Below are 14572 nucleotides of genomic sequence, written 5' to 3' on the forward strand. Positions count from 1 at the left end.
CAGCAGCTCCCAAAGGCTCCAATAGGAGTCTATGGGAACAGCCTGCGTATTCCACCAAAAGATAGGACAAGTCCTATCTTTTTCAGCCGTGCATAAAAGCGGCTGGCCGGAATGTCCACCATATGCGCTATCTTTTCCAGACAAGAGATTTTACACATTGGAAAATTGACCTTCTGAACAAATGCATTGGAATCCATGCTTCAGATGGCCACGATAAAACGCTCGAGTGAAAGCGGCCTTATGGATATGTCTTCTTTTGCAGGCGGTGGTCACACATATGTCTCAAGACTTTTACCCCCTAACTTTTCAGACCCTAGCAACCCTCCTAAAAAATGTAGATGTATCAGCTGATTAAGAGATGAGTGCAGAAAGGTTTACCCATCTTTTAAAATACTTCTCCATCAATATACTTTTCATGCAATGTCTAAGGGTACTTTTAGGCCTGAAATGAGGAAGGAATCTCATGTTCTAAATGTTTTAGCTGTGGTTTCAAGCATGTCTAATTCAGTTGGTATGTTGAAGTGTATTTATGTAATTTGGTTTTCTAGGTATCTATTAAAAGAGCTGTTGCTTGGTAACAATAATGCTCCTCGACGGAAGAAGTAAAGCTCCTTCTTAGTAAAAATCATCTTAATAAAAAATGTCCATAATGTTGCTACACAACTTTTCAAACCACTGATCATTTGTTGGTGATTTGAGAACATTGTCTCATTCAAAGGAACCTCCAGAGATTCATCACAATGCAACCGAAAAGAGGTCAATGTGTGCTGCCACTTCATTCAACACCATGGAAGCACCAGACATAGCCAAGCACTTGGACTTGGAGAATGCCTGGCAGCCGCATTGAAATGAATAGAGGGGCAGTACACATGCTCGGTCACTGCCCCATTCATGCTTCTCTTCTGGCGGAGGTTTTAGTAATGAGGAAAGGGCAGCAACTGCCATTGTGATCAGTGGGGTTCCCGGCGGTCAAAACCCCAACAGTCAGACTTTTATCATCTGTCCTGTGGATAGAGAATGAAAGGAAAGCAGCAATCTAGTTAGTTGCAATTAACAGCAATGACAAGTTTTTCTTGTGAAATTTTTTTTGCATGTGTTTTAATGTAGCCATTTGCATTGGCTTCTCTAATATAGTTTAAAGGGATTGTGCGGAAGAAGGAAAACACGCCTGCTCGTTTCCAGCAAAATCATACAACCACTAAAAAATCATCCAAATATATATTGGAATAAACATGACTATAAAAAATGGTTGGCACATAACCCACATGGAGAGCATCTCTTTACAATTCTGCACCTTACTATGTCTCTTCTTTATAAACCAACTTACTTATCATCCCCAATCTGCTAATGATTTATACTGTTGTCCTCCATACTCAGCCTCGCACTCCTGTCTACATAACGCAGGGTAAGAGTATTTTTCTATGGGACGAGAGTCATCTGAGTAATTGCTCAAAGAGATATTATGGCCAACTGTTGTCCCGTGTCAACAAGGGACCCAACTGGGCAAGTGAGGGAGAATTGCTCACTTGTCGGAGTTACAATAATCCTCAGCAGAAGAGAGTCATGCCGCAGACTTTTAAATCCGCAGCATGCTTTATTTGTTGCAGAAACATTGCAGACTTTCATCATGGTAATTCTCTCCCTCATGTTATATAACAGCTGTTATCGAGGTGGGTGTGCCTCTAGTGACCCCAGACCCCCGAGGAATCCACTGCATTGGTAAAACATGTTGGGGTGGGAGGGGTTCTGTGTTTCTTTTAGCTCAAACACTTAGACCTGGTGATATTATTAAGGCACAGTCATTAGTCTTCAGCAGTGACCTGCTTCCTATCTTATATAGCTATTTAGGAGAGCATTATAAAGCACAGTGTACAGCATATTGCAGTGGCATTGAAGGGCTTAGCATCCCCAGGTTTGCTAGACAGTTGTTTGCATTTTTAATTCCCATGCCTCTTAGTATTTTAGTTTAGTTCAATAAAAGTTAGATTTTAATGAGATTATTCATATGGTATTATTTCTTGACCAATATTGAATATTGGTAATAAGCCCAATGTACACCTTGAGGCACTTTTTGTATACTTTATGGTGTCCCTGATAATCACCCATCTACTTATCTAAATACTCCCCACATTCAGGAAGTCTTCTTTCTCTTTTCTGTAACTGCCCTTAAGGCTCATGTACACCAGCCGATGATCGCTCAAAGATCGCACAAACGACAGTTTGAGTGACAGCTTTGAGCGATCATTTTGCATAAACTATTAAGTAGCTACTCAGCTACTTAATAACAATTTAGTGTGCAAATAAAGCCTTAGCTGAAAGCAGTTAATAGCCTGAGTGCTCTTATCTGCTTTCAGTTCTTTTGTTCTCCAGCGGGAAACAATGCTATCAGCACTCCCCGTGGAGAACTACTGATAGGGCTGACGGACGATTTTTAGGTTGACCTGAATTTAACGATCAGCTAGCAGTGCCCGAAAAGCACACAATGGGCGCACATTTAGACGCAACGATCATCGCTAAAACGATCGCCAATTAGCGATTTTTTTTAGCGATCATCGGCTGGTGTAAATGGGCCTTTACTCTTTGAACCCCTGTGTATTTCTAAATACCCATGAATTATGGATGGGAGAGCCATTCATTAAGGGCTTTTTAGAAATACCTTCAACCATAAATAGTGTGAAATAATCTGGGGTAAGATTATACAGCAATCTAATTTTCCACTTTGCTTTTTTCACATAGAAATGGAGGATATTTATTTATAAGGCCTTATTGCAGCATACAATGTTATATTCAGGTGGCATAGACATAGAATATGTTCTATGGTACCTTAACCTTGCATCAACAACCAGCTTAATAAGCTCAGGCATTTTATAGAAGAGCGGAGAGATGATGATGACATGTCCCATACACACAATGGGAACAAATATTGCTAGGGTTTAACTTGTTTAATGTTACAGTACATAGCGACCAGAGGTTTGTCAGTAATTGCTTCTGTCATTTTAGGGTTATATTTGTCCTAATGAGTTTATTGCTACACAAGGACCATTGGCTGGAACTGTGGGTGACTTCTGGAGAATGGTATGGGAAACAAGAGCAAAGACCATAGTAATGCTTACTCAGTGCTTTGAGAAAGGCAGGGTAAGTTAACTAAATTTGCCATGAACATACTATATTTTTTTTCTAATGAATATTAACAAATGTTTATATGTTTTACAGATTAGATGTCATCAATATTGGCCAGAGGACAATAAGCCAGTTACAGTTTTTGGAGATATTGTGATCACTAAAGTGGTAGAAGACACCCAAATTGACTGGACCATTCGAGACTTAAAAATTGAACGGGTATTGAAATACAATGTTTTATCATTTATGATAAATAGTACAGCAATTATGCGCATCCTTCTTTCAGCTTTGCCATGACTAAAGGTCCATTAACACGCAACGATTATCGCTCAAAATTCGTTCAAAAGCCATAGTTTAAGCAATAATCATTGTGTGTAAATGCTACCATCTTTCACTCTTCGGCTGAACGATGATTTTTTGGTGAGCATAAAATCCATTGTTCGGCCGGAGAGAAGATAACACAGACCACATGCTGTGTTTGCTGTCTACAGTGCTGTATTCTCCATGGGAGCACTGATTACATTGTATTCAGCTTGCAGCCCCATGGCACAACAAAGGAGCTGAATTCAGAGAACAGACCACCTGCTGCTCTCTGCATACAGGTCCTTCAGGCTCTATTTCATGTAAATGAAAGGGATAAGCAGCCTAATAAACATTAGTGTCCATTAGCAGTTTATGCAAAACAATCGCTCAAAATCATAATCAGTTGTTTATTGTATACATGATATTCCAGACGATGGCATTTTTAATTACTCTTGTTTGTAACTCGATTTTTCAATCACCTAGTTTGTGGAAATTGGCTGTATCTTACAGTTTATTGTATCTAAGACATATTATTGCTACTGTCAAGAGCTTTCATTTAATAATACATTATAATGATTTATTGTCAGCTGTTCAGAAAGATGAAATTCTTAAAAGGAGGTTGCCCATTCAAAAGTAAATTTAAAAAAATCGGTAAATGGGAAGAATTGGCCTTAGGCCTTAGTCAGACGGGCGTTTTTAGCCGCGATTTGCGCATGCGTCCGGCGATTTTATAAAACCATTGCTTTGCAATGGTATCGGACACATGAGCGCTTTTTATGCGCTCGTCCGATAAATTATAGAACAAAAAATCGCAGATCGCACCTATCTGCGATCTGCGATTCCTGTTCTCTTCTCTATATGCGCTCAATGGGGCCGGCGGCAGCAGCGCCGACCCCATTGAGAACTTATAGAAGACAAATCATTCTTCTCTGCCACAGCTGTAACAGCTGTGGCAGAGAAGAACGATGTTTGCCCATTGAATTCAATGAAGCCGGCAATACAGCCGCTCCATTGAAAGCAATGGGCTGCCGGCGTGCGCGGGGTGAATTGTCGGGAAGGGCTTAAATATATAAGCCCTTCCCTGCAATTCATCCTAAAATGTGTTAAAATAAAAAAAAATTGTATACTCACCTTTCCGCTGCAGCCGGAGTCCAGCCGCGGCCGCTGTCAGTTCTCCTGAACTGCTTCTCGGCACTATTCAGCCGGCGGGGCTTTAAAATCCCCGCCTGCTGAATGATCTGCCTCTGATTGGTCACAGCCCTGACCAATCAGAGGCAGGTTTCACTCACACACCCATTCATGAATTCATGAATGGGTGAGTGACTGCTGCCTCTCAGCGCTGAGCCAATCAGGGGCAGGTCTGACTCACATCCATTCATGAATTCATGAATGGGTGTGAGTGAGACATGCCTCTGATTGGCTCAGCGCTGAGCCAATCAGGGGGCAGGTCTGACTCACACCCCCTTCACACCCACTGCAGGACGGCCGCGCGGAGCTCCGGCTGCCGGGAGAAGGTGAGTACATATATATTTTTTATTTTTACACATTTTAGGATGAATTGCAGGGAAGGGCTTATATATTTAAGCCCTTACTGACAATTCATCCCGGGCTCGCCCGCAGCGCATTGCTTTAAATGGAGCCGTCTCTATTGCCGTCTCCATTGAATGCAATGCGCTGGACAGCTCCGGCCCGTTTCTAATGAAACGCGGCTAGGAGCAGATTTTCGGGCGATTTGCGGGCGACTTGCGCGCACCGGTCACGCGATTTGCGGATGCGCATCCGTCATGCGATCCGCAAATCGCGCAAAAAAACGCCCGTCTGACTAAGGCCTTAGAGGTATATATCATGAGACCTCTGAGGGCAGTGATTGACTGCAACAGTCACAAGTTGTTGTTCTGATGTTATTGCAGTCACTTAGTAAACAGAGACCAAAGAGATATCGTAGTGGATGATATCGCGACACAGGTTCAGCATATGATGCAGAAGAAGGAATTACAAAAATGTGCAATATGTATTTATAAACACAGAAATGAAAATAAATACTGATAATTATAAGGGCTCCGGCACGCTTGCGTTTTTTTCACGCGATTGTCAATGGGACTTTCTAATGTTAAAAACGCATCGCAAGTTTGTGCTTTGCGATTTTAGCATTAGAAAATCCCATTGATAATCGCGTAAAAAAAACCGCAGCGATATCGCGTGAAAAAACGCGCCAAAAAATTGCAAGTGTGCCGGAGCCCTAAGGGCTCCTTTCCACTGGCGATAGCGATATCGCTGCGGGAAAATTGCAATGTTAAAATCACATTGCATAGCTGCAAAATCGCAAACTTTTGCGTTGCGATGCGAGAATCTGTTTTACCAATGCACTGTATGGGCAACATAAACAAACAAAACGCTGAAACAATCCTGCTGCTGCGATTTTTAATCCTCGCATCGCAGCTTGCCCCAAAACATTGCAAGTGGAAAGGTTGTCATAGAACAACATGTGTGGGACTTTCTTGTGAGAGCTCGCACTCTCGCATCGCACTGAAAACGGGCGATTACCTCGCCAGTGGAAAGAAGCCCAAATGTAATAACCATGTTATCCTGTGCTCAAAGTCCATAATACTCAATAATTAACTTGCTGCCCAGGAAAAATACAAATGGCAAAAGGTAACACATAACTGCCATTGTTGTTATTAATATCCCAACTCAGACTCTTAGGCAAGAAGATATCTGACTACTAAGGCAAAGTTCCTTTTAATGATACGGTCCTAAAACTGGGTGCATATGTTTCATTGAGGCCGGCACACTTCAGGGTCCCCTGAAGTGTGCACAAGTTTTTATTGAGGCTGGCCACACTTACTATCCAAAGCTGATGAACTCCTAGATGTCCTCTCCTGGTTCTGTTCCGATTGTTCTGCATTGCTGTCCTGGGCTCTCCCTGTTCTCTCAGCATTTCACTGTTTTAAATTCCAGCAGTCTCGCAAAAGTTAACTGTGCAGTTAATTCTGCAGATCCTCGCTCTCCAGCTCTGCAGGAGGTCATACTTCGCACAGCTTACATACAAAACCTCTGCTGTGTTACTCAGTCTCTGCACTGTCCTGATGGTGCAATGAATAATTCCCTTTAATACAAAGAATCCCAGCTTTTCGGAGCATAGTCCTTAAGGCACGCTCAATTTTATAGTGCCAAACTTTTGTGCAATGTCTGGTATATACGGCATTTTGACACACTTTTTGGTGTATCGCTATCCATTGCCATAACAGCCCTTTTAATTCTATATGGCAGCCCCTGACAGAGGAACACCTGAGTCATCTTGTAAAGTGATGGCATCTTGTTAGCATACTATATCACATTATAATCAAACGGGGTCTGACATCTGGGACCCTCACTGATCTTGAGTAAGAAGAGGCTGCAGCGCTATTTTTATATTCACCGTAGCTGTAGTTCCATTTTTATCCATGTGTCCGAGAATGTCACTGTGCAGGAAAAACTGAGGACAAAGCTCTAAATGGTCATTCTTATCTTGTCAAATGATCTTATGTTGCCAGAATATGCTATCATTTTACGATCATTGAGGGTTCAACCCCTGGATCCCCTGCCGATCCTGAGAATGAAGGGATTGTAGTGCTATTTCTTTTTCACTATAAGGGTTACATCACTAAAGTAATGCTTTGGCCCCTTTAGTCTCAAGAATCATGAGATTAAAAAGGATTGGACCACCACCAAACATAAAATGATGACATATCCTAGAGATGTACCACCATTTAGCAGTATGGGAATAGCGCTTTACTGTTATACAGTGTTACTACAAGCATTAGTATCACCACATATAATGAATATAAAGTAATAATAATCCGATTGCACAAAAAAGCTTATTACAATGTTTCTCAGACTTGTTTTTTTCCACTACAGCACGGTGATTACATGATGGTACGTCAGTGTAATTTTACTTCTTGGCCAGAACACGGAGTTCCAGAAAACACTACAGCATTAATTCATTTTGTAAAAATGGTTCGTGCGAGCAGACCTCATGAAAACACACCAACGATTGTACACTGCAGGTACCAATCATAAACTGTAAAATATGGGGGCTAGGTTTTACTTAACTAAGTCGCTATTGACTTATTGATATGGTAACATAGTGTAAAAGTTGGCTTTTATTGTACATTAGGTCAGTAGTGCAATGTCATGAACGCATGGTCTGTAGCTAGTAGATAAATCACTGACTTTTTAGTTTTAGAGGTAGTGGATATTTTTTTAGTATATTTACATATGAAAAATAACAATTAATGAGAATCATTGACCCGCTGCACAGAAAATGAGAATGATAGAACAGAAACCTCCTTTAACATAATGACACAATACCTGAGTTGATTATATATGCCATAGTAGCCATTTTATTAAACAGAAATGACAGATCTTTTATATAAAATGTTCTTCACCCAAGTGAGGTCCTGATCTGCAACACAAAGCGCACCTATAATATTCAATACATAGTATAGTATGTAACCACAACCATAAAAACAACAGAAATAATTCGGACAAAAGAGGTCACCCCAGTCACAAAAACTGGAATCAGTTTGTCCACATGACCACTCTTTTTTTTATCTCCAGCTAATTACTGTCAGCTCAAAGGCACTAACTATGTAAATTTGACTACCACCAAAATTTTCTCTCACCTCATGGACTCTAGCACACTATCAGAAGAGGTACAGATTACAGTAAAACAAGTGCCATTGGGCCACTGGTTTCATCCCAACAACCAAAACCATACAATTCCAAACCAGATTCTAAGACTCCCACCATCAGTTTTTCAAATGCTTGACCTCTTGAGCATTCGTATCCCTCCATGTCGAAACTCTCCTGGATAGACTGATACCACAAATCAGTGCCTAGCACATTCTGATAGACACCATAACTATGTAAGAAATCACTCTCCCCGGTCTCTAAATCTGAATGTCAAACTGCCACTGCTCTGTTACTTGCCATAAAGCATGCCACTACTCTATTCTATCTGTGCTTTGTTTAATGACTCCCTCCAGAACCTTTGTAGCACAGTATCCAACCAAACAGTGATAATACTGGAGAACACGTACTGCCGCCTCAATAAATTGAACTTGATGATCATGATCAATTCACAGAAGACATGAGCAGATCATTAACATCCACATGCAAAATTAGCACAGCTCGGTCCCTGCCCAACTATGTAGAATGATGAAACTCTAGCTAAAGGCATACGTCTATGATAGAACAACCACATCACTCTGATATCTGGCAAAACTCAAATGCAATTCATCTGACCATACTGTTGCTGTCAACGCTCCCCTAAAAGATATAGGAATTCCCTTTGGTTGAAGCCAAGAAGGAAGCCACCAAATAAAAGAAAAGAAACAAAACCATGGGACAGTATCCATTAAATGTCATACACCTCTTGCCCACTAGTTCCACCTTTTAATATAAAATAGGTTACAATCGACCTGAGGTACACTGATTCCCAACTAACTTTTTGCTGTACCACCTCATGTCTGAAAGTCAACTATGTTATTTTTATTGTGGCTTCAGTCCTGAAACATTGTCCACAATAGTGGTACAACACCATGCAATAATAAACATTTACAAAAAAAAAACATTAGGAATTGAAAACGGAAATGGTATGATCCATAGGCATAAACAAGAATGGATTCAGCCTAACCCATCCTGTGTATGATATATTTCCTCAAACATCAAACTTGGGCAGACAGATGAGTCCAGGACCTTATACAAAACCACCTTTCAACCCTTGCCTGGTTCTCCTTGGACCTGCAGATTTAAAACTCCACCCTATCAGGGTACATATTTAGATCATCCCTTCTTAAGCCACCCACACTTCTTGTATTGCTACTAACAAGATTACCCATCTGAAATGCCTCCAAAACTCAAAAGAGATGGCCAGCCACCACAGCCTAGCCTCCATTGGGGACCAACACTTGACTTGCCCCTTCAGGAGCTGTAACATAATATGCAACACTGGCCAACAACAATTCATTACTTTCTACTCCTTCCACCAACTGCTTAATGGCTGCAGAACCAAAAAGGTGCTTAACCCTGGGATTGAAAACCAAAATCTAAACCTGCCATTAAACTATTAATCTGCTAACGTGACCAACCTTCCTTCCTGTATTTCCACATTAACAACAGCAACACAAACTCCTTTCACCCCACAAGTAATAGTGGCTTTCACTTCTTCCAATGTCTCCAGCCATGCTTTGGAAGACGTAGCCCACCTATTTTACACCAGTGAGGATTGGATCAAGTCCCTTTCCACTAGAATGGCAGCTCTCAAAACAGAAAGAGCAACCTATTGATAAATTATAGACCACAAAGTATGCTCCCTTGCAAAAATAACCCAACAGGTCCTTAGTGGCAGGATGAACCAACTAGTATATAGAAATTTTTAGCTACCACTGAAATAATATTAAACTGACCATTTAGAAGTTGTTTTTTTTGGTATAGACAACCTCTATCCACATGCTTGAAAATTGGCATTCTAAAGTAACTGAAGGATATCCCTTGAACAGGCCCCTTTCTAATCAAAGCGGAGTACTATGTCAAGATCTGGTGGGCAGCTGGTATTCATAGAAAATACAGAGGATCCCCAGCAGATACATGAAATCTTACCCACCATCTAACCTCGCCCACATTAGAACCATGCTCTTCTCTTCTAACAAGCAGACTAGAGGTTGCATGGGGAAAAACTGAATAATTTATCTTCTGACCATCATCTTCATTGTAGAAGTCATTGTCTGTAGACACGTTAGCTGATTTTATTGTAAGTGGAGTGCTTTAAAGCCACAAATGTACGGCACAGGAGAGGCTGCAAATGATGCTATTGCAGACTCCAGCCCACTGCAAGGAGGAGCATTTAATGAAAACAAAGGAAAACATAGGGTCAGGCAGATGTGTAGCTGTGACCATTGCATCCTTGGATTACTGCCAACAATTCTACATGGACATTCTATTTGATATTTTATTATTTTACAACCTACAAGCAAGAGTGGTTCTTACTGGAGTTTCCCTTTAACTAATTGATTTTACAATAGAGTTGTACAATGCCTCATTTTCCCTGTGGTAATAAAGCTGCAGGGTACTTCTCAATCTGCTGTATCTGCGGGGGGATATATAATAAATGTGACACAACATCTAGCTTCTTTAAAATAAATTGTTAAAAAATATAAGTCTGGAAAGTTACAATATCAAAATATTTATATATTTTAGTGCAGGAGTTGGAAGATCAGGAGTTTTTGTTGCAATGGATCATTTAATCCAGCACATTAACCACCATGACTTTGTGGACATTTATGGTCTTGTAGCAGAGCTAAGAAGTGAACGAATGTGCATGGTGCAAAACCTGGTAAGTGACGAAAATATGAAATATTAGTTTAGAATTCTGTTTTTTTCTGCTTGTGAATGCAAGAATGACAAACTACTGACCAGAGTGCAAGGCGTTTCCTTAGGTGTGGTCAGCATTAGTTACAACATATGCAATCAGGGGCGTAACTATAGAGGATGCAGGGGATGCGGTTGCACCCGGGCCCAGGAGCCTCAGGGGGGCCATAAGGCTTCTCTCCTCCATATTGGGAGCCCAGTACTATGAGCAAAGCATTATAGTTGGGGGCTCTGTTACAGGTTTTGCACCGGAGCCCAGAAGCTTCAAGTTACGCCTCTGTATGCAATAATTGTATTTCATTTTGAAATACTACAACCTATAAACTGGCCTCATTGCCCTTTGCCACCTATCAAAGTGCAGCTTCTATTTTTTCGTAAGTTTAAACAATGGGCAGCTGTGACCATTTCTCCATTAGATAGCTTTAATAGATGAGACCCACTATTCCCTTTGTGAGAAAACCTTTGCATTGCTTTGTATTAATATGCCTTTTACAGTATATAACCACAGCACCAGCAGTAGGCATTACTAAGCATATGCTTTATAGCAGTACAAGGGAAGGGGAGACAGATGGTAGCACCTGCATCTGCCATAGTCTATCAAATTGGTTCTCCATTTCTGAATGATCTTTAGGATAGATCATCAGTAGTTGATTGATCAGAGTCTACTACCAGGACCTCCACCGATTAGTTATTTGTTGTGCTATTGGTTTAGTGTGCAAAGTTGATGTGCTTCCAGAAACAAACCACTTTTTACATTGTGCAGTAGCCCTAAATGGTATTGCCTGCACAGTTCCCTTTCACTTGAATGGGAACTGTGCCTGCAGTACCATTCTGGGCCACTGCAGAGTGTATGGAGCTGTGTGTTTCTGACAACTCATTGACTCCATATGAGTCCAGTGATCAGCTGATTGCGGTAGACACAAACCAATCAACTCTTGTTGACTTATCTTTAGGATAGATCATGAATCATTCAGAGATTGGAAGATATGTTACAACTTAGTAATGTTGTAATATAGCCAAGATTTTTAGGCTGGCACATATTTCTTGGGCATCTAACTAGCCTCTATAATAAAAGACTACCATGTGAATAGCAATGTTTAACAGTTTATAAATAGGAGTAGGTGATATATATTATTTTTATTGAATGCGTCATTCCTTTCATATCATTAGGGAACTGATACTTATTAACTGTAAGGATCTGTTGTTCTGGAATGATCTTAATTAGCTTGAATAAAACATGCTTAAGCTATATTGGTTATTACTGTCTTCCTTTCCCTACCAGGCACAGTATATATTCTTATATCAATGTGTTGTGGACCTATTAGCAACTAAAGGCAGTAACCAGGCCATCTGTTTTGTAAATTACTCTGCGCTTCAGAAAATGGACTCTTTGGATGCCATGGAGGGTAAGTAGATACAGTGTACATTTTTCACACTGCCTTCTGCACTGAAATTTGAATTTTCTTCAGAAAGAAAGGCAATTGCATTATATAAGTATTATGTTTGTATATTTTACCCTTATCAGTAGAGATGAGCTAGTATACTCGCTAAGGCACATTACTCGAGCAAGTAGTGCCTTAACCGAGTATCTCCCCGCTCGTCTCTAAAGATTCGGGGGCCGGCGGGGAGGAACGGAGGGGAGATCTCTCTCTCCCTCTCTCCCCCCCGCTCCCCACCACAACTCACCTGTCACCCGTGCCGGCCCCCGAATCTTTAGAGACGAGCGGGGAGATACTCGGCTAAGGCACTACTCGCTTGAGTAATGTGCCTTAGCGAGTATACTCGCTCATCTCTAATTATCAGTAAGGGTACTTTTGCAGAAGCAAATGAGTGAATGATGACAGAGTTCGCTCATTTATTCATGCAACCTGTTTATACAGGCAGATACATCGTTGGCTCACAAATCATTCAGTTGTTTATTGTACCACTGCATGTAAATAGCGACTGTTTAGTCGTTCACACACAATGATCTGTAAATGAGCGAATGATGATTTTTATACCTGCATAAAATGAACAACGAATAAGAAGCGAATGAATCCTTATTCATCGTTCAACTATTGGCTGTGTTTACACTGAACAATTATCATTCAAATTTGAACAATCCAACAATTTTTTGAATTATAATCATTCCGTATAAAAGCACCCAAGAGATCATTTCTTTTCCCAACTCTTCAGTGCTGTGAAGCCCGTTTTAGAGAATCTCTAGTGCTCGCACAGGCCATGAGTCAATCATTCCAGCCCTTTATACCATTTATTACCACAATATAAAAATCATCAAGAGAGGATCGCTCCCGTGGTCAGTGCTTGCCATAGTTCTTAATAGAGTATAGAATGGTTAGACTTGGCACTGTCATAACTTGGTAACCCCGTGTGGCGCAGAGTGTAAGCTCCCACCTACGACCTGAAGGTTGTAACTTCATTTCCCGCATAATTCAGGCAGCCGGCTCAAGGTTGACTCAGCCTTCCATCCTTCCGAGGTCGGTAAAATGAGAACCCAGCTTGGTGGGGGGTAATAAGTAATCAGTACCTGAAAGCGCTGCAGAATAAGTTGGAGCTATACAAATACCAAGATTTACTTATTTTATTTTCTACCATTAGCGAAATGGTGCAAATTGTTATTATTGTGTCCTATGAAAGCTGCTGCGCCTGCACTAAAGAGAACAATGCAGGCGCAGCTGGAGCTCCCTCTTCAGCTGAAGACTGATCTCTCAGCTCTATCTTTATCTAGCTGCACAGATGACTAGGGGTTTCCTATAAAAAATGTCCACAATAGGTTGATAAAACAGATTGCAAAAATGCTTATTACTGCCTATTCTGTACATTTTTTTTTTTAAATGTGCGGTTACCCTATAACAGAATAAGCTTGTTGGATCGTGTTAACAATATAATAATTCTTATAACTTGTTACTTATTTTTAGGTGATGTTGAACTTGAATGGGAAGAGACAACAATGTAACATTCAATACGAGTCAAAACCTCACCCTATCTTGTGGCAGAAGCCAAAAGAGCTCCCTCTTATGGAGAAGAGCAGAGGAGACGTGCATTAACAATTACTCCTGTGCCTTAAACTTTGTCAGTAGTAATGCTATGTGCATAGAAACACAAGTTCTTCAAATATTTTTGCACTGCGGTGGTCTATGAGTAAAAGAATGTTTTTGTTTTTTTTGTATTTTATCTTGAAAGAGATAAGCAGAGCCAAACTGAATGTAAAGTGTTACTGTCCTCTGTGTGGATACCTCTGTTTGAATAATTACTGCCTCTTTTTGAGATATATATATATATATATATGTTAAGGATTTCGCCGGTCTTGGGATACCATGCTCTGATCCTGAACAGCTGAGGGGTCACCCTGTGACACTAGGGAAACATTTTGGCTTTTACACAGCACACAGTAGCTCTTCAGGGATACTTGGGGCTATTTAAGACTGCCAATTGTTTTATTGTTCCTTATTCAATATTTTGCGTATAGCTGGCGGGCAATTACCTCTCTTATCTCTCTCTTTTTTATTGAAAATACATTGTAGAATAAAGGTTTGATTTATGATACCTTCCGATGAATTGATTTGTTGTTCTTGCTTTCACGTCTCGAAGACTCCGGATTCTCAGGGAAATGAGCATAGACATAAAATCTAGAATGTTTCTAGCAGAACATCGTGCTGTGCTATACCAGAAAATTGATTATGCCACCAATATAATAGAATTTACAAGTTAAAAATGGAAGTCTAGCCAAGCATGGATG

General features: G+C 40.6%; 1 protein-coding gene across 1 annotated transcript in view; it reads left to right on the plus strand.

Annotated features, from left to right (window-relative positions):
• The window catches only part of PTPRQ (protein tyrosine phosphatase receptor type Q), a 377099-nt gene extending 362741 nt beyond the window's left edge, over positions 1-14358 (plus strand). The window contains exons 59-64 of the mRNA XM_066589856.1: positions 3001-3135; positions 3214-3339; positions 7321-7469; positions 10663-10798; positions 12116-12239; positions 13752-14358. Coding sequence (XP_066445953.1) covers positions 3001-3135; positions 3214-3339; positions 7321-7469; positions 10663-10798; positions 12116-12239; positions 13752-13789 — 708 coding nt within the window. The 3' untranslated portion in view covers positions 13790-14358. The remainder of the gene's footprint in view (positions 1-3000; positions 3136-3213; positions 3340-7320; positions 7470-10662; positions 10799-12115; positions 12240-13751) is intronic.
• Positions 14359-14572: the final 214 nt, after the last annotated feature.

The sequence above is a fragment of the Eleutherodactylus coqui genome, chromosome 2 (genome assembly GCF_035609145.1).
Source record: "Eleutherodactylus coqui strain aEleCoq1 chromosome 2, aEleCoq1.hap1, whole genome shotgun sequence".
Taxonomy (NCBI): Eukaryota; Metazoa; Chordata; class Amphibia; order Anura; family Eleutherodactylidae; genus Eleutherodactylus; species Eleutherodactylus coqui.